The sequence below is a fragment of the Typopeltis vanoorti genome, chromosome 21 (assembly GCF_054136105.1).
Source record: "Typopeltis vanoorti isolate ZY-2024b chromosome 21, IOZ_Tvanoo_1.0, whole genome shotgun sequence".
NCBI lineage: Eukaryota > Metazoa > Arthropoda > Arachnida > Uropygi > Thelyphonidae > Typopeltis > Typopeltis vanoorti.
This window is the reverse complement of record NC_143569.1, coordinates 78998274-79017652: the sequence shown is the minus strand read 5'-3', so window position 1 is coordinate 79017652 and position 19379 is coordinate 78998274. Positions and strand designations below refer to the sequence as shown.

At 36.3% G+C, this 19379-nt stretch overlaps 1 protein-coding gene across 3 annotated transcripts in view; it reads left to right on the top strand.

Moving 5' to 3' along the window:
- The window catches only part of LOC150095019 (protein deacetylase HDAC6-like), a 694680-nt gene that overhangs the window by 94054 nt on the left and 581247 nt on the right, over positions 1-19379 (top strand). For all 3 annotated transcript variants that reach the window (XM_090411706.1, XM_090411707.1, XM_090411705.1), the window contains exon 5: positions 829-869. In XM_090411706.1, coding sequence (XP_090267832.1) covers positions 829-869 — 41 coding nt within the window. The remainder of the gene's footprint in view (positions 1-828; positions 870-19379) is intronic.

Sequence of the window (19379 nt, the reverse complement as noted above, 5' to 3'; positions counted from 1 at the left end):
TGATTGGACACTGAGGCATGGGGGACTGATTACAGAAATAATGGAGGGGACTAGAAGGAAAGAGACTATGAAGCAGATCAAGAATTTCATATATAAATAATATAATGATGCTAACAGAGCCTGTGTAGCTCAGTGGAAGTGGTGTTTGCATTCCTCAGCATTAAACTGCCCAAAGATAGGCTTTGAGTTCAAGTCTAGTCACCGACTAGAGGAATTTTTATTATTAAGCCTTTTTTTGATTGGTTCCTGAGTTAGTCAATCTCTGGCATGGGCAAGCGGGTTTTTTTTCCTCCTGGAAACTCGGGTTTTTCATCCTGTAAACTCACGACCGTAGAATCCACACTATTTCAGATATTAAAAATATTGTGTTAGGATTAGGGACCATGAAATGGTGGCACGTGTTGTTGTGCCATATCTTCACTGTGGGCTGCTTAATTAGTGATAGCCTTGGGCCAGCTATCTCTAATTGGCTACCAGTGGAGATTGAACTGCCCACTCAGTCTCCAAACGTTAGATAGGGCTAAAATGGCCTCGCCTACTCCCTATACAGGAATAAAAAAACTTTAGCTAATTTTTTTACGAAAAAAAAAAAAAGAAATGATGCTAACTGGTGCTAAAAGTTATGAAGAGATTAAAAGGAGATCACAAGACAAGATGTTATGATGTGCTGCTATAACTAACCAATCTCGGATTGATGCACGAAAGAGGAAGAAGATATATATATCTTAAAATAAGTATAAGAATTAAATATTGATTATTGCTCTGAAATCAATTTTTATAAACACTTAGCACATCAAATTTTTGTATTTATTTTTATTCTTTATGTAGTCAAGACATGCATCAGATGAGGAATTACTTCTCATGCATAGGTAGGTATTAGTTGATGTTTTGAATCCTTTACTTTTGAATAAATATGTTTAAATAAAATATTTTTTACAAGTTAAGGTTTCTGTGGCTTGATATATCCACGTGTTTGTGTCTGGCGAGTACTACATACAACTTTTTAGCAAGGAATTACTTTATTTACTAGTTTCATACAAGTTTTCATACATCTTCAGATTAAAAAACAAATAAAAAAAAGGTATTCACAGAGATTTCTAAATCTAAGTTGTATGCATCAGATGCAAATATATTAAAATATTATTTAGCTGAAAAGTAAAGAATGCATTATTCATGTCATAGTTTAGTGGTTACACACACACACAGAGTTAACATTTATATTATTATTAGTAGTAGTAGTCAGTATTTATGTGATCATTCACCAGCATTTAATGAAGTAGTGAAAATCTTTGAAACAATTAACTGAGCAGCTTCTGTAAATAAGTATTTGTTGTGTTAGTAGATCCTTTTTGTAGATCTGCAGTAAATGATGTGCAAATTGAACTACTACAAAATAGCTTTGAATTCCCTTTGTTTAAATAAAATCTAAACATCTAAAGCAATCATGCTGCTAATTCACATAAAATATTATTATCATTATCATTATTATTATGTGACACCTCCAAGGACTCATTGTGGGAGGGTACTCTTCTCCACTATATATACCTCACCATCTTTCCCTACTTAATCCTCCAGCTACTACTATGACTTTACACACACACACACACATACACACACACACACACACACAATTCCATCTACCACCACCAACAGTATTTTTGTCTGTAAAAATTATGAGTTCCCATGGCCAACGAGTGTGTGTGTGAGATGCAAAACCTGAGTTTCAGGGATAAAAAACCCTGTTACCTATGCATGAGAACTGATAACTCACCTTTAATTGAAAAAAAAAAACATATAAAGATTCCTCCCATCATTATTAATTAAAATCATTTTGTTACATTATTATTATTGAGACAGACCTCCAGGGATATGAGGGAAGCCACATACTGCACACACCAGCTGTCATACTTATTCTTGAATTTCACACTGCTTGCACTCACAGCATCCAATGGCAATCCATTCCAATTATGCATCACCTTCTGAGAGGAAAAAAAATCTGGCCCTCACCCCCCTTCTTAGCAGCCTTCATTCTCAACTTTCAAGGATGCCCTCTTGTTCTTACCCCCCCCCCCCTCCATAAATTGAAAAATTCCATCAGTTGAAATCCTGTATAACTCTTTCAGAAGTTTGTAAGTCACAATCGTATCACCCCTCTTTCTCCTGTTTGCTAGTGTCTGCAGTCTACAAATTCTCAATCTGTCTTCATAATCAGTATTCCACAATCCTGATATCATTTTTAACACTCTCCTTTGTACTCTCTTCGATATATCAGAATCACAATGGAAACCAGGAGACCAGACTTGCGCACAATAGTCCAAGTAAGGTCTTATCAAGGCATTGTAAAGAGGCAAAATGACATCCTTATTTTTACATGTGAACGTTCATTTCAGGATTGCAATTATCTTTTGAGTTGTATTTGCAATCTTTGCCACATGGCTCCTGAATTTCAACTTCCTATTTACTGACACTCCAAGATCCCTAGCCTCATCAGTTTCTTCTAGCACATAATCCCACCAATATAATACAACATTGGATATCTAATCACGCCAAAGCAGTGTTCTCCCCAGAAATTTTTACCAGCCAGATAGAATGAAGCATTAGCTGGGTGTACAAAAATTTTGAATTAGATAAGAAAGACCCTTTTTCATAAGAAATTGAAATAGTAATTTTATTAGAAATTACTTCAAACAAGGATAATATTTTATATAGTAATTATAACAAACAAGACTAGGATTTTTCTTATTTTATCATTAAGTAATGAAAAACCTTGTAATGCTCACAGCTTAAAATTCTGTATATTAATTCTTCTCTTCTTCTTAGAAGCCCAGTTGTCAGCAGCTTTTTCGTAATTAAAATCTGTTGGATCTGGTCCCTCCAGTGAAATCAGCATCAGATTATTTAGAGTGTTCTGACTGATGCGATTCCTCATACAGGTTTTTATCTTTTTTAATGCAGAGAAACCCTTTCACATTCAGAAAAATTCATTTCACAAAGTGAATATCCGAAGCTCTCGAGATTGCTTGCAATGCAAGATATTGAGCTGGTCTCACGAGTATCGAGACTCTCTGGTTCGATTTCTCATCACTATTAATTAAAAAATGTCTTAAATTATTTTTCCATTCTTGCTCATTATTCACAACATTAATTAGCCGGGCAGTCAGTAAAACCAACTGGGCAGTTTGCCCATTCAAAAAGTCCTGGGGAGAACATAGCGAAGTGAATAACTTTACATTTACTGACATTGAGCTGACAACACCCATTTTCCCTTGCTCATAATTCCAGCCTATTCAAATTATTCTGCAAGTACTGCATATCAGCAGCATTCCTGATTATCCTACCTATGTTTGCATCATCATAAACTTTGATTATGTATGCATAAAAGACTTTAAAAAAATCTGTAGAATATATTTAATTAAATTGCATGAGAATTCTAGTGATACAGCATTGTTGTGAGAAATTATAAACACACTAACAAAATAAAATTATATTTTGTAAAAAATAGCTTCCAGTTTTGAGAAATGGTTTTGATTAAAAAATTTAACTTGTTTCAACAACAAAAAGAAAAACACCTAGCCACTCAAAAATTGTCATTAATCTTTCTTCCAAAGTGTTATCCGTCACTGAAAAGAACCACTCTTAGTGAGTGGTTTTAATTTTGCCTTATTCCCAGAGAACATTTCAAAAGTGGACATTATAGTGCACATTGAAAAGGGAATATACCATCTTCTAAGAAACTCTGCAGACTTCATCCACATTTGAACTTCAGCTTTATTACTCAAAACTAAATTACCACCTAGAAACATACTGATATTGGAGATAACAGCTCTTAAAAAATTATGACAAGATAAAAACATAGTAATAGTTAAAGCAGACAAAGGAAATTCAACAGTAGTTATGAACACAGATGAATATGTAAGCAAAATGAATACCCTATTAGAAGATTCTAACACCTACTTAGAATGATGCCATGTGGGATCCTTAGACCAGGATCTCACGTGGCATTAATAATAAAACACATATAATAAAAGTATTGACATGATCAAAAAGTTACCTAATTGGCCAAAAGAATTAAAAAAATCTTTATCATCGAAACCTCTATTATTCCTAAGAATTAATGGACCATCAAAAATACACAAAAAAGATATTCTGTTATGGCCAATTGTAGGCAAGTATCAGCAAAATATCTTTCGAACTTGGTAGCTCCACACACACTCACAGGAAAGACAGAATCATATGTGAAGAATAGCTTACATTTTATTGAAAAGGTAAAAGATTTAACACATTCGCTGCCAACTACGAGTATACTCGTAGTTTGTATATGAGCTTCACAAGCCAACTACGAATATACTCGTATGTCGATTTACCGACCTCCTATGCCAAACACAAGTATAATTACCTTAATTTGGACCCTTGGATTCTGAATAAAGCGGAGAGCACATCTGGGGGCTTGGTAGAAGGGAAATAATATCAACTAAAATATAGTATATTATATATGTGACTCAGAAGCCAACTATGAATTTACTCGTATATCGATTACCAACCTCCTATGCCAAGCGCAAGTTAATCCGTAGTATAACATGTAATTTGTAAATTAATTTAAAACTAATAAAATCAATAAAAATAAAAATCAATCAATAAAATAAAAAAACAATTTATTCAAATTGAGAATGATACATTTTAAAACAATTTTCCATGCACAATGGTGGTTTTTCCTGGCAAACAGGACAATAATAACGTGTTTCGTGCCGTCGTTTGTTTCATGAGCTCCAGATAGCTGATGAGCTCCAGATAGATTCATGTTTTGGATTCAATGTAATGAACTTAAGTGTGTAATTTTGGTATATTATTGGAGCTTTATTAGCGTGGTTAGTGTACTAAAGTGTTTTATAACATAATCTATGTCGGGAAGTCGCCGCTAGATGAATTCGTAATGTGTAGTGTTCGTGCAAGCTCCAGATAAGATAAGTATCATTTTCAGTTATCGATACAAATTACTTAATATTGTGTAGTTTTGTTTTGTTTGTCTTGCGTATTTTAGTGCGTCTGTTTTTGGTGTGTTATAACGTATAATTTGACAAAACACGTTGCAAATAAGTATGGCACCTGTGCGAAGGAAAATGGCGGCCAGTAATGATGGTTCGCATCAAAGAACGGTAGTATAAAAGAAATGAGTCAGTGTACTAGCTGTGAAATGTACGCTTTGCGGAGTGCGGTCGGAGTGTGGTTAGATGATAATAAAGGATTGAATGTGTGTAGAAAATGTAAGGAGAATGAGGAATTGAAGTGTATTTCGGATCGTGAGTGTGATATTTTTCTCAACCTTCAGAATGAAGGAAATAGGGATATGACAAGAAACATCAAGGTTATACATGAAAATTGTGAGAGTGTGAATGTAGAAAGTGTGAATGATAGTATAAATGGTTTCTCAGAGAATAAAAAAGATGAGATAGATGCATTGAGTGAGATTGCGTTGTTGAATAGTGCGATAGAAAGAGCAAAACAGCAGCTGGAGTGCATGAACAAAAGTAGACTGAATGAACCAACCAATAATAAAAGGTATGACAGGAAAAACAGACGTATGAATATGAACATGAACAAAATGAAGGATAGAGTGCTGTATGGAGACTCGTTAGTACGAGGTGTGTTAGTAGAGGATTTGACAAAATCGTACCAACCTGGTGCGACCATAAAGGACGTAACTGAGTCTATTAGAGAGCAAAAGGAAAGGGTGAAAGAAATGATTGTTGTGGCAGGTACGAATGATTTGAAAGGAGATAAAATGGAAATGATAGAAGACCTGAATGAATTGTTTGAGGTAGCAAAAGAAAAGAGTGAGAGAGTTAGAATGATTAGTCTTTTGCCACGGTATGACAGTGAAATGTTTAAAAGGAGGGCCATAATTGCAAATGACTTTATGCGTGGGTTATGTATGACGAGTGGTGTGGAATTTGTGGATGTGTGGAGTGAGTTTGATGGGCGAAAGGATCTATATAAGATGGATGGCTTGCATTTGAATGGTTACGGTGTAAGAAGACTTGAGAAAGTGTTGCTGAATGTAGTGGATGTGCAAATTCAGGGAAACTAGATTTATTAAGGGGGTGGGGGAGTAGATATACAGTCCTTATGGAGGCAGTTGAATGTAAGAATGAATATAATATGCCAGAGCAAATAAGGACAACAAATCTGAGTAGGATAGTTAATTTAAGGCATCAAGGTAGGGTTGGGGCTAATGGGGGGGTCTTAAATTCATGTACACTAATACTAGGAGTATTAGGAACAAGAAGGAAGAGTTTTTGGCCATGGTTGGCACTTCCAGACCACAGGTTATAGGTATTAGTGAAACATGGGTGACTGTAGATGATATAACTAGTGGGATTGAATGTGATGGGTATAGTGTGTTCAGGAATGACAGAGAGAATAAAATGGGGGGAGGAGTATTGTTGATGATAGCTGATGAGCTCCAGCCAAGGAGAATAGAAGTTGAATTGCAGGATAGAGAAAAGAGCACATTTGAGGCCATTTGGTGTGAGATTGTGGCTAGCAAAACTAAATATACAATTGGGTGCTGCTATAGACCAGGTGATGGAAAAGATGGTGGTGACAGTATGCACAAGCAAATAGAAGAAATGGGTGGAAGGAGGGTGATTATTATGGGAGATTTCAACTATGGTCGCATTGATTGGAGTGAGGAGAGGACACACGGAAGGAACTGGATTTTATGCGGTTATTAAGGGATAACTATCTGCGACAGCATGTAATGGAAAATACTAGGGGTCAGAGAGTGCATGACCTAGTAATTACATCTAAGGATTTGGCTGTAACAAATATGACCACGTTGCCACCAATCGGTGAGAGTGATCATAGGGTCTTAACTTGGGAGGTGGCTAAAGGTGTAGAATTTCCAATTAAGACAGGGTACATGTGGAATTATCGGGCTGGAAAGTATGACAAGCTTAGGAGTTTGATTGGTTCAGTGCCATGGCATGTACAACTGCAAGGACTAGAAGTTGATAGTGCATGGGAGGTAGTTAAGAAGTGCTTGCATGAAGCAATGGCTGACTGTATACCTAGAGTCCCAATAATAAATCAAGTAGAGGTTAAATGGATGAATAACACCATTAAGCTTGAGCTGCAAAAAAAGAAACAACTATGGAGGGAATTTAAGGAGAAGGGTGACCGGCAGGCACATGAACGGTATAAAGCGCAGGCCAGAAGGGTGACGAGTGTGGTAAGAAAAGCAAAAAAGGATTACGAAAGAACATTGGCCATGCAGGCTAAAGAGAATCCTAAACAGTTTTTTAGATATGTAGCAAGTAAAAGGAAAAATGTACATTGCAGATTGATTTTAAAGAATGCCGATGGTAGGGAGGTAACTGAATCAGTTGAGATAGTTGAGTTACTGAGTGAGCACTTTGCAAGAGTATATCATCCAGGTGGTGACATTGCAGAAACGAATAAACCAGTAGATTATACGGGAATTGTGGTTAACGAAGTGGAGGTGAGTAGTCTATTGCATAACCTCAATGTCAATACATCTGTGGGATTGGATGGTATACCACATCGTGTTGTACGAGAAGCAGCTAAAGAATTGTCAGTACCCTTGACCATTTTGTTTAATTTGAGTCTCGGGTCTGGGTTAGTCCCAAGCGGGTGGAAAGAGGGGAAAATAGTTCCACTGCATAAAGGTGGTTCCAAGACTGCTGTTGTAAATTACTGACCGATTAGCATATCAGGAATCATTGTCAAGGTCTTAGAGAAATTAGTCAAGAAAAGAATACAGGATTGGATAGATGAAAATGGGATATTGTATGGGGGACAACATGGTTTTGTGAAGGGTAGATCATGCCTCAGTAACTTGCTCACGTTTTATAACACAGTGACGGCTGAACTGGATAGGGGTAATGGGTTTACAGTGATACTACTGGACCTTGCCAAGGCCTTTGATAGGATACCACATGGAACCCTAATCAGTAAACTGGAGCAGATAGGTATAGTTATAGGGTTGGTGAGATGGATAGGAGGGTGGTTGAAGGAGAGATATCAAAGAGTGGTTTATTCAGGAGTGGAGTCTAAAAGACGTCTTGTGACTAGTGGAGTGCCACAGGGCTCTGTTCTTGGACCACTGCTTTTCAATTTGTTCACCACTGATATTGGAAAGGATTTGAGAGGAAGTGTTCACTTGTTTGCTGATGATGCAAAGTTGGGTAGAGCAATTGTGAGTGCACAGGATGTCAAAATTTTACAGGATGATTTGGATAGTTTGGAGGACTGGGCTAGGAAAAATGGATGTCAATTTAATGTGGCAAAGTGTAAGGTTATGCACTTTGGGGTGAAAAGAATAGCAGCAGTATATCGCATTGGTGGAACCATACTCCAGGAGATTGATGAGGCCAGGGATTTGGGAGTGTTGGTGGATAGGGAGTTGAAGTTTAAGGGGCACATTGCAAAAGTAACTAAAACAGCTCACCAAATCACTTGGCTTCTGAAAAATACTTTAACATGCAGAGACGAACAAGTTGTTGTTCCTCTGTATCGAGCCTTGATAAGACCCCATCTGGAATTCTGTGCCCAGTTATGGGCACCAGGGTTTCTTCGTGATGGGGAGGAAGTGGAGAGGGTCCAGAGACGAGTGACCAAGATGATAGCAGTTCTGTGGAATGAACCTTATGAGAATAGGTTGAAGATTTGTGGGTTGCAGAAATTGGACGATAGGCGAAGGAGGGGTGATATGATTGAGACATTCAAATTACTGAAGGGTTTTTATAAGATTGATCCAGAAGATATTTTTGAAAATATGACTGGTGGTGGGAGGACTAGGGGCCATGCATGGAAGCTGGGCAAGAGCGTGGTTGACAAGGGTGTTAGAGCTAGGTTCTTTACTTGGAGAGTGGTAAATGAGTGGAATAAGCTTCCAGAGTCTGTTGTGGGTGCTACGACCGTGAATGAGTTCAAGGCAAGGTATGATAGATACTGTGTGAATGTTGAATAGTTGTTCTTGACATGATGTTAGGGCCTCCCTCGATGAGTCTGTCGACTCCTTGGAGTTTCCCGGAACAATAATAATAATGTACACACACGGCATGGCTTTGTTGGGCGATTCTTTTTTTTTTCTCTTGGTGGTAAAATTTCCAAGTAATGAAAATCCCGATTCCTCCTGATATTCTCTGATGCTGTAAGCTCATCCATTCCAACAAAAACTGAGATAAATTGATCTCTAAATTTTAACACAGTCATTTCATTTCCAGTAATCATGTTATAAAATTTATGCAGATTTTGAATGTACACCTCAAAAATGCATATTGCTAATTTCTTTCGCCATCTAATTGTCTTTTGTAAGGCGGAATAGTAAGAAAGCATTGATCAGAAAGATCTGTGCCTGACATACCCAAATTATAATCCCTAACAAGATTTGAAGGATAAGAGGGAAGTTCTTTCCATTTCAAATACGCACAAATTTGAAACGGAAAGAACTTCCCTCTTATCCTTCCATTTGCTGACTACAACAGGACCTCTTATTTGCAATACGAAATTACTTGTAGTTGGCCTATGAAACAAAATTCTGTCTAATAAGCCGGCTACAAGATTACTCATAGTGACCTCGAAGATGGGGGTGATATGAGATTACTTGTAGTTGGCGTATGAAACAAAATTCTGTCTGATAAGCCAGCTACGAGATTACTTGTAGTGACCTTGAAGACTTGAAAGCACTTGGCGTGCAGGAACAAACTATGACTGAGGAGTGTGGCAGCGAATGTGTTAAATATAGAGCCTTCGGACATCCTAACACGTTTAGATGTATACAAGACCTGTTCAAAAAAAAAAAAAAGTCCCCTTATACTGGCTATACACCATTCTCAATGTTTCTTCCATTGTTGGAATGCTTTTTGGAATTCACTTTCTTTAATGCACACAATTCTATTATTGCATTTTCCTGAATCTCCTCTATGGTTTGGAAATGACGTCCTTTCAAAGTGGTTTTAAGTTTGGGAAACAGGAAAAGTCTGCTGGGGCTAAGTCTGAATAATAAGATGGATGGGTCACAATGGATATCTGATGTTTTGCCATATAATGGGATTGAGGAACGACGTGAGCTGGTGCATTGTCGTGGTGCAACATCAAAGTCTGGTTTTCCCACAATTTAGACGTCTTCCTGCACAGCATCCCTCAAATGCTCTAAAACTTCCTGGTACAACTCTGTTTACCATCTGACCACATGGTACAAATTCATAATGGACAATGCCTTTTCAATCAAAAAACACAACCATCATCACTTTGATCTTTGACTGATCATCCATCAGTCAAAGTTGTTCTTCAAGCTCTTTCATTGTCACTTTGTCAGTAATTTGACGAACAGCTTGTGCAAGTGCTCACTTGAGCGGATTTAACTTGACAACTAATGTTCATAGCAGAATGGGGAAAAATGACAGTTTGTCGTCAAAACCTGTTGCTAGGTGTGCTCAGTAGCCGCAGCATGCTTTCTGTGCCAGTTGGTGCACTGTTTAAAAAGTTCAGTCTTTTTTTGAACACACTTTTTAGTTGGTCTTTTCATGAATATACCTAGGGATGACACAGTGGATCTGCTTGTAAACCTTTTCCTACTGGACACAGTCAGACTGTTTAAACTGTTTAAACATTATGGAAAACACTTTTTTTTTTATCTTTCAGGACAAATATTGGGAACACAGAAGGACTTGCCATGTTTCCCCCCCCCCCCCATCTCCAGCCCTGGCCAACCTCTTTATGGAAAGTTTGGAAACACATGCTGTTAAAAACTATTACAAGAAATCAGAAACTTGGTTATGTTATGTTACATTCATAATATTTTCATTGTTTGGTCAGGAACAATGGATGACTTAATTCATTTTAAAGATTATCTGAACAGCTTGCATCTCAACATGAAATTTAATCTTGAACTGGAAGATCACAAAAAATTACCATTCCTTGATATCCTTGTTAAAATTAACTAATAAAGGAAAAAGATTGAACTTTTCAATATTCAGAAAACCTACCACAGCTGAAAGATTTTTGCATGCTGCTTCACCCCCATCATCCATTACAAATGATAAGCATGATTAAAATATTATAAGATGGAGTATACAATATGTCCAACACGTCATTTAATAAGAATGAAGAACTGCACTACTTGAGGCATAAACTCACTCCCAATGATTATGAACTCCAGGCAATCAACAAAATTCTTAATACACCTCCAATAGCTTCTTTGTTTAAATAAGATTTTAAGAATGCAATCATACTATGTTACATCCAGAATGTTACAAAGTGGCAACGTTTTCCCATGCATACAACATTAAAGTGCCTTTTTTACCATCACATTAAATCTCCAGGTTCTTACATCCACCTCCACTTTATCCCATGAAAAAAACAGACATTTATGAGATTTATTGCTCTTGTTGCATTTACTGTGTAAGCCAGATGGGAAGGCTGGGAGAGATCCACACATCTGAACACATAAACAATGTCAAAAATAGGAGATAGCATAAATTAGGTTCGGCATCCCATACAGCTAACACAGGTCATCAAGTAATTTGGCAACAAACAAAAATGTCTTATATTGATCATAATTGTTTTACAAGAAAGTTCAAGGAAGCGTCTAGAATATGCTAAGGATTCTCAACTAGTGTAATAAAAATCAAGGCCTAATCCTACACTAATCCATTTGTCCTTTCTTTTAGTCCTATACTAATCCTAATAATTCTACATTAAGTTTGGTCTTCTTTCATTAAAAATTTAACTACCATTGACTTAGGTTATGGCATGCGTGATGTCACAGAATGTGAGAGCAACAACTATCATTGTTCCAACATGTATACAATAATTAGTTTAATGGGGTTTTTTTTTATTCCAATTACATATTTGTATGGACCAATTGTGAAGTTCTGATGACATCTAATATGTGTAATTAATTGTTTCTAGTCTCTTTTTTTTTTGTGGTGTGTGTATAACTTTCACTTAGTACCCATGACAATGTAAGTCTGATGACTTATGAAATTTGCAGGGTTCTAGATGTTTATTTTATTAAACTCGTTTTTTTTATCTAAAAACATGTGGTCTCAATATCGGAAGCTTTCTCCAGAACTGCTAAACCACAGAAACTTATGTATACAAATTATATTTATTTTTCGATTGATAGAAGCAGTATATTTTTATACTGATATCTTTTTGTGATTTGTACAGCAATTCTGAAGTGTTGGAGAGCAAAGACATACTGAGTCATTTTATTACTGAGAAGTCTGATTTTCTAACTGCCAGAAGATGGGTTTATGTTAAATTAGATGTGAAACAAGGATGGTACACCCTACACAGATTATTTATAATCTGTGTAGGGGGTACCATCCTTGTTTCACATGATCTGCATCGAGTAAAGAAAACTAAACTTAATATCAAGAACCAAACTTAATATCACTTAATATGAGATATGTGATAAGTGTCACATCGAGTAAAGAACTAAACTTAATATCACTTTCCTTAATAATACAGTCTACAGAGATTATAAATAATCTGTGTAGACTGTATTATTAAGGAAAGTGATATTAAGTTTAGTTCTTTACTCATCATCATCATCATCATCATCACGAACCATGGGCTCACTGCCCGTTGATGTCTGATGCCTGTTTCACTATCTTCTTCCACCTTTCTTTGTCCAGTGCATAGTGTCGCAGTTTTTGTACACCCATTCCACACCAGTCTTTTATATCGTCTATCCATTCTCTATATGGTCTACCTCTTCTGTTTAAACCATCCAAAATACCAAATATAAATGTCTTTATCTTCCGGTCCTCACTCATTCTACAGATGTGTCCAAATAATTGCAGTAGCTTCCATTTTATAATCTTCTGCATTAGATTCTGTTTTGGTTGTATCTTCTGATAGAGCTCTTCATTTGTGATTTTCTGTACCCATCCTATTCTTAGAATCTTCCTGTAACAAGTTCTTTCAAATGCCAAAATTCTTTTTCTTGATTCCTTATTTATTACCCACGTTTCAGATCCGTACAGTACACCGCTGAAGATGCATGTTTCCAGTACTCTTAGTTTTGTTTGCAGACTGATCACTTTACTTTTCCAGATGTTATCCATGGCCTTCAGATTTGTTCTTCCCTTTGCAATACTGATCTTTATTTCTTTTTTACAGTCCAAGTCATATGTCAGTTTACTTCCCAAATATGTGAATTGTTCTACATTTTCTATATCAGTTCCATCCACTTGTATCTTTTGTTTCATGTTCTTCTCACCAAATACCATTGTCTTTGTTTTTTCCAAGTTCATGACAAGTCCAAATCTCTCCCCTTCCTCATTTAACAGTTTCAGTGTTTTTTGTAGTTCTCTTTCATCTTCTTCAATAATAACAATGTCATTTGCAAATCTCAGATTGTTAATTCTCATTCCATGTACAGATATTCCTTTGGCATCTTCCTTCAATTTGTCCATTGCTCTTTCTAAATGTGCGATGAAAATGCTTGGTGATATTGGTCTCCCTGTCTAGTACCTCTGCTTGTTTTAAACCATTTCCCCAAATCATCACCTATTCTAACTGCTGCAACTGCATTCTGATAAACATCTTTTAATATAGCTATTAGTTTTTTATCAATTCCATAGGATTCCAGAAATGCTAATGTCACTTTCTGGTCAATACTGTCAAATGCTTTCTGAAAATCAACAAAGCAAGTATATATGTTTTTGTTTTTTCTCCTAGCTTTCTCTGCTATTAACCTCATTGTCAAAATCTGTTGAATTGTAGTTCTATCCTTCCTAAATCCTGCTTGCTCGTCTGCAAGGTATGCTTCCAATTATGTTCTCAATCTTTCTGTCAATATGATCATCATCACTTTACCAAGGTGGCTTATCAAGGCAATTGTTCTATAATTTTTACATTCTAGCTTATTTCCTTTCTTGTATAATGTTACTAATATTGATTTCACCCACTCCTCTGGCATTTTCCCTTCTTTCCATACCATATTACATAGTTGGTGCATTTCTGTAGCCATACTTTCACCACCATATTTAATCATTTCTCCAGTAATGTTATCGTTACCAGGACTCTTGTTGTGTCTTAGCCATCCTATTGCTTTTTCTACCTCTCCTCTTAAAATGTCCACATCATGCTCATTACCTGGTGGTGATATCTGCTTCAATTCTTCAGTCAGTTTCCCAACGCTATCTGAATCTAGTTTTTCTTCATGTAACTCACTACAGTATCTTGTCCACCGCTGTACAATTTTTTCATTATTCATCAATACTTTGCCTATTTCATCTTTAATTTAATTTCATCTCGATGCAGATCATGTTATCTGTTTAAATAAATAAATATCAAGCTTAGATTTTTTACTTTATGTAGAAGATGTCCATTTAAATAAATCCATTACAAGTCTTTAAATCCTTAGTTAAATTAAATAATTGCAAAACATTTGCTAAAAATCAGCAATTAAACTATTAAATTAATTAGGAAAACAGAAAATATCAACTGCATTCACAATAGTGAGCCTATAGAACAGGTAACCAATTTTTAGGTACAGTTTTTAGTGAGGATGGAAAATTAAATACAGAAATAGATATATGAACAAGGAAGAAAATTGTTGATAGGAAACTGTTAATTATTTATTTATTTAGCAAATGATTTACATGTAGAAAGTGCTAAAGGTTACTTAAAACAAAAAAACTGCTGTTACTTAAAACAAAAAAGCATCATAGTTTAACAGATTCTGAATCCACATTAAACATTAGGTTTAGCGCACAAAAAGAAAAAAAAAATCCATATAAATTTCAGGGTAGAAGAACACTGTGCAATCACTAACGGTATGTTTAATGGTTTGGGCTAAATTGCCACAATCACAGTTTCCGGAAAATCAGTCCATTACCATTTGCAGAGCATCTGTATCTCCCATGTTTTATCCTCAATGGACTGAGTGTAGATCATATATGTGGAAGGTTAAAGCCCTGGTAATAGAATTAAAAATACTGAGATGTAAGTTTGAAGTGTGTTTCTCCCAGTCAAGTTTGGCATTCATGTGATGGTTGCACAGCAGTTTTCTATTCTGGTCATCTAGTTTGAAATATCTGAGCAGTTGTATGAGAGGTTTTTTTTTTGTATGGACAAATCACTGTTCTTAGTAATCTTTTATTCCACAGGTTGCCCAAAGCTCTTTTTCTCTGTATGAGGAGCAATATTGTTAAAGAGTTGCCCAAAGTTGATGTTGGTCTTATTGTTCCAGAGATAGATCTCACAGCTTGGTTGAAACGAAAATCACTCAACAAGGTGTGATCACTATTAAGCCACACTGTAATCCAGTGTGGCTTAATAGTGGAATGCATTAATCAGTGGAATACACTTATACCACTTATATATATATATATCATCATCATCATCATCATCATCAAATTCCTGCCATGTACCCTCAAGGGGTGTACAGGATATGACAGTACTACATGAAAAAATTACATCATTACTAACTTCCTATCTACAATTTTCCTCCAAATCAGTCTGTTACTTGTCAAGACTCCAACATTATCAGATCTTATATTTCTATCGTCTAAGGCACATTGCACCGTATCAATCCACCTATATCTTGATCTTCCTCTGGGTCGTTTTGCTGCCAACCTGGAAGAGAACACTTGTTTTGCTAATCTTTCCTCTCCCATTCTATTTAAGTGACCATACCATCTGAGATTAGCTCTGCTAACGCATTCCTGGATGCTGACAATGTCAAGTTCTTTCCTAATATCCTCATTTTTAATATGATATTGCCATTGATGCCATCTGTTCACGCCTCTAATCTTTCTCAGGACTCTCATATCTGCGGTCTCTAGTCTTTGGTCAAATGTTTTACTTCTGACCCAGCTCTCAGATCCATAAGTTAAAACTGGTTTGAACACAGTCTTGTATACAGCTAATTTAGTGTTCCGACTAATTTCTTTCTTATACCATATGAATTTATTCAATTGACTTCCCACGATACCAGCTTTGCTGATTCTGTTGTCTATTTCTATATTTAGTTTACCATCTTCAGTAAAAATTGTGCCTAAGTAGCTGAAATGTTTTACTTGTTCCACAGGTTCTCCATTCACAACACAGTTGACATTTTCAATGATTCTGCCTATTTTCATTGTCTTTGTCTTTTTATTGCTGACCTTCATACCATATCTATTACAACAGCTATTCAATTTAGTCAGAGAATCTTGCAGACTTGTAGCGGATTTATTTAGAAGTATAACATCATCCGCATAAAGCAAAGAGCTGACATTAACATCTCCAATTTTGATATCAGGTTTAATACCACATTCCTTCATAATGTGATCCATATAGATAATGAATAACAGAGGGGATAATGTACATCCTTGTCTCACACCAGATTTAACATTAAACCATCTTCCTGTACTTCCTTCAATTCTAACTGCTGACTCACAACTCAAATAAAGACTAAGTATTGCTTGATATAATGCCCCATTGACACCATATAAATGCAGCGTATTGAATAGCTTCTCTCTTGGCACCTTGTCATATGCCTTTTCCAAATCGACAAAACTTAAATACAGTTCTTTGTTATATTCCCATGCTTTCTCGACTATTTGTCGTAAAGTGAAGATCTGATCCTGACAGTCTCTATTTGGCCTGAATCCAGCTTGTTCTTCACCAAGCTTTTCTTCCACAATTCTTCTCAACCGTTTCTCAAGTATACTTGCATAGATCTTGCCAGGAACACTCAGTAGGGAAATACCTCTGTAATTCTCACATTCAGTTTTATTTCCCTTTTTATATATGGGTACTATGAGAGCTCTACTCCAATCATCGGGAATTCGTCCCTCTGTCCAGGCTTTCTGAACTATGCAGTGCAGCCACTGTAAGACTCTTATACCACCATACTTCAGCATTTCTGGTCGAATATCATCTACTCCTGCTGCCTTTCCACATTTCAAGCCTTTGATGGCTTTTTCTACTTCAAGTATGGATATGTATTCCTGACTGCATGCCTGGTCAGTGTTTTTTATCACTGTGCTGTCATCACTGCTTGTTTCATTTAGCAGTTTTTCAAAGTAATTACTCCATACTTCAAGGATATCTTTTTCTCCTGTTTTCATTTCACCTTTATCATCTCTAATTCCTTTTACAGCACTCTTTCCTCCATTCCTAAGCTTCTTCAACAACCTCCAGAATATTTTGCCACCTTCTTGATATTTAATTTCTATATTCTTGCCAAAGTCCTCCCATGACTTTTGTTTAGCTAGTTTTACACACTGTTTAGCTTTCTTACGTTTGTCTCTGTATTCTGTAAGAGTAAAATATATATATATAGGTGTAAGTGGATACCAGTATATTAATTTGCTGGTATCTGCATCTCATTAAGAACCTTGTTATTGCAAGATTTATTTTACCAGTGTTCTTTGAAAGTCAATTTGGTCTTTGGTCTGTCTGGAGTTAATCCAAGATATTTTGGATGCTATTATATTTTAGAATCACTTTTTTTGGTGTTAAACCACTCACAAAGAAGTCAAAAAGAATTTCTGACAAGTTGAATGCAGAGTTTCAGGCATTGACTGGAACATGAATCTGCACAAAATCATTCAGAACCAGACTCAAAACATGGTTTCCATGGTAGGACCACAACATGCAGTATCATTTTCAGTGGTGCAAAGAGTTATGGAGCAATGAATCGTGCTACTTCCCCTACTGAGCAGATGGATGGGTGTGGCAGATTCCCATTGAACATCTCTTACAGAGTGCTTAATCTCAACTATGAAATTTGGAGGTGGCAGTATGATGGTGTGGTTGTTTCTTTCTTGGTTTTTCCTCACACCTCTGTTTGTGGTGCCATGAACATTAAACTCTGAGAGGTATCTGAACATTCTGGACAATGCAATGCTTCTTACTTTGTGGCATTTCTACAGAACTGATCATTGTCTTTTTTCAGCAAGACAATGTACTGTGTCATAAGACATGTTCATGTCCACAAAAACCACGTGACTTTAGCTGTGTGGTTTGTGGACATGAACGTCACCACACTTGACTGACTTCCATAGAACCCCTGATATCAACCCTATTGAACATCTACAGAATGAACTGAAGCATCGGGTGAGGTCAAGAGACATCTGCCCCACAACAGTTCATGACTTCATTACATGCATACAAGAAGAATGGTCCAAAATTCCCATTGATTGTTATCGTACGCTTGTCGAAATTATGTCCCATAGGATTGTTGATCCTTGTAGCTAAACGATGTCATACATCTTATTAAGGTAGACGGTGTTGCTGTTTGTTCCTCACATTATGGTGTCTGTTGACTTCTGTCCAAGCAGTGTATATAACTACAGAACTGTTTATTAATTTAAATGGTTGTATCTTTATTCAAAAGCCTAGTTAACTTAGTGAGTATTGATAATGTCTTTGGTTGGAAAGACCTAGGTTTAGATGCCATTTTGCAGATCATGTTGATTTGCATAGTGGCAAAGTGAATAGTGCTTCTTCTTACTAACCCACCAAGGATGTTTGGAATATCTTTAAGTGTTCTGCAGGCAAGCTGTTTGTGAATGTGTTTAAGTGGAAGATGAATTTCATCACCAGGTGTGAGACTACCACTGCTTCTTCTAGCTTTACAACTCTTTATGAGTTTTAGTTTACAAGTGAGACCACCACTACCACTTATGTTTGGTCTCTAGAGCAAGGGTTTCTTGAGACCAAAACCTGTATCCAGTAAGTTTTCAACCTTTGTTGGTGGAATTCATATAAAAAAAAATAAAATAAAATAATGGGAGTGGGTAACCTGTTTAAGGATTTTTCAAATGAAGGTGAGTTAGCTAGTTTCACAAAATTGTGATTTTCCTAAGTGAAGCTCTGGTTTTCATCATACAAAATAGGCAGATCAGCCAAAGAATACATGCATCAGCAAATGTAGATAGTATTAACCTCCATACTAGGATGTTAATTAGTTTTACAGAAAACCAAACTTTGTCCACGATAGGCAATTGAGCCCAACATGCTAAAAGGAGGTGGAAATATCTTATTCTGTGACTCTTTGTCGCATAATAAATTTCTCATATTGTTATATGCATAACACCTGAAAAAACTCAACTAATTATAATCAGTTGCACTTGTCATCTAACATTATTTATTATTATTATTATCATCTGACCTCCATGGAGTCAGAGGCTCATCATGGTAGGTACACGCTATTGAACATAATGCTCATCCAACCATGCCTTAAACTGAATCAATGTATCTACATTCAGATTACACTCAGTCAATACATTTCACTCATCAACCACTCTCCATACAAAGAACCTTCTCCTCACTCCTCTGCTCACACCCTCTTTATACAGTTTCCAGCGATGACCTTTTCTACCCCCCCCCTCGGTCTCCAATTCTATGAA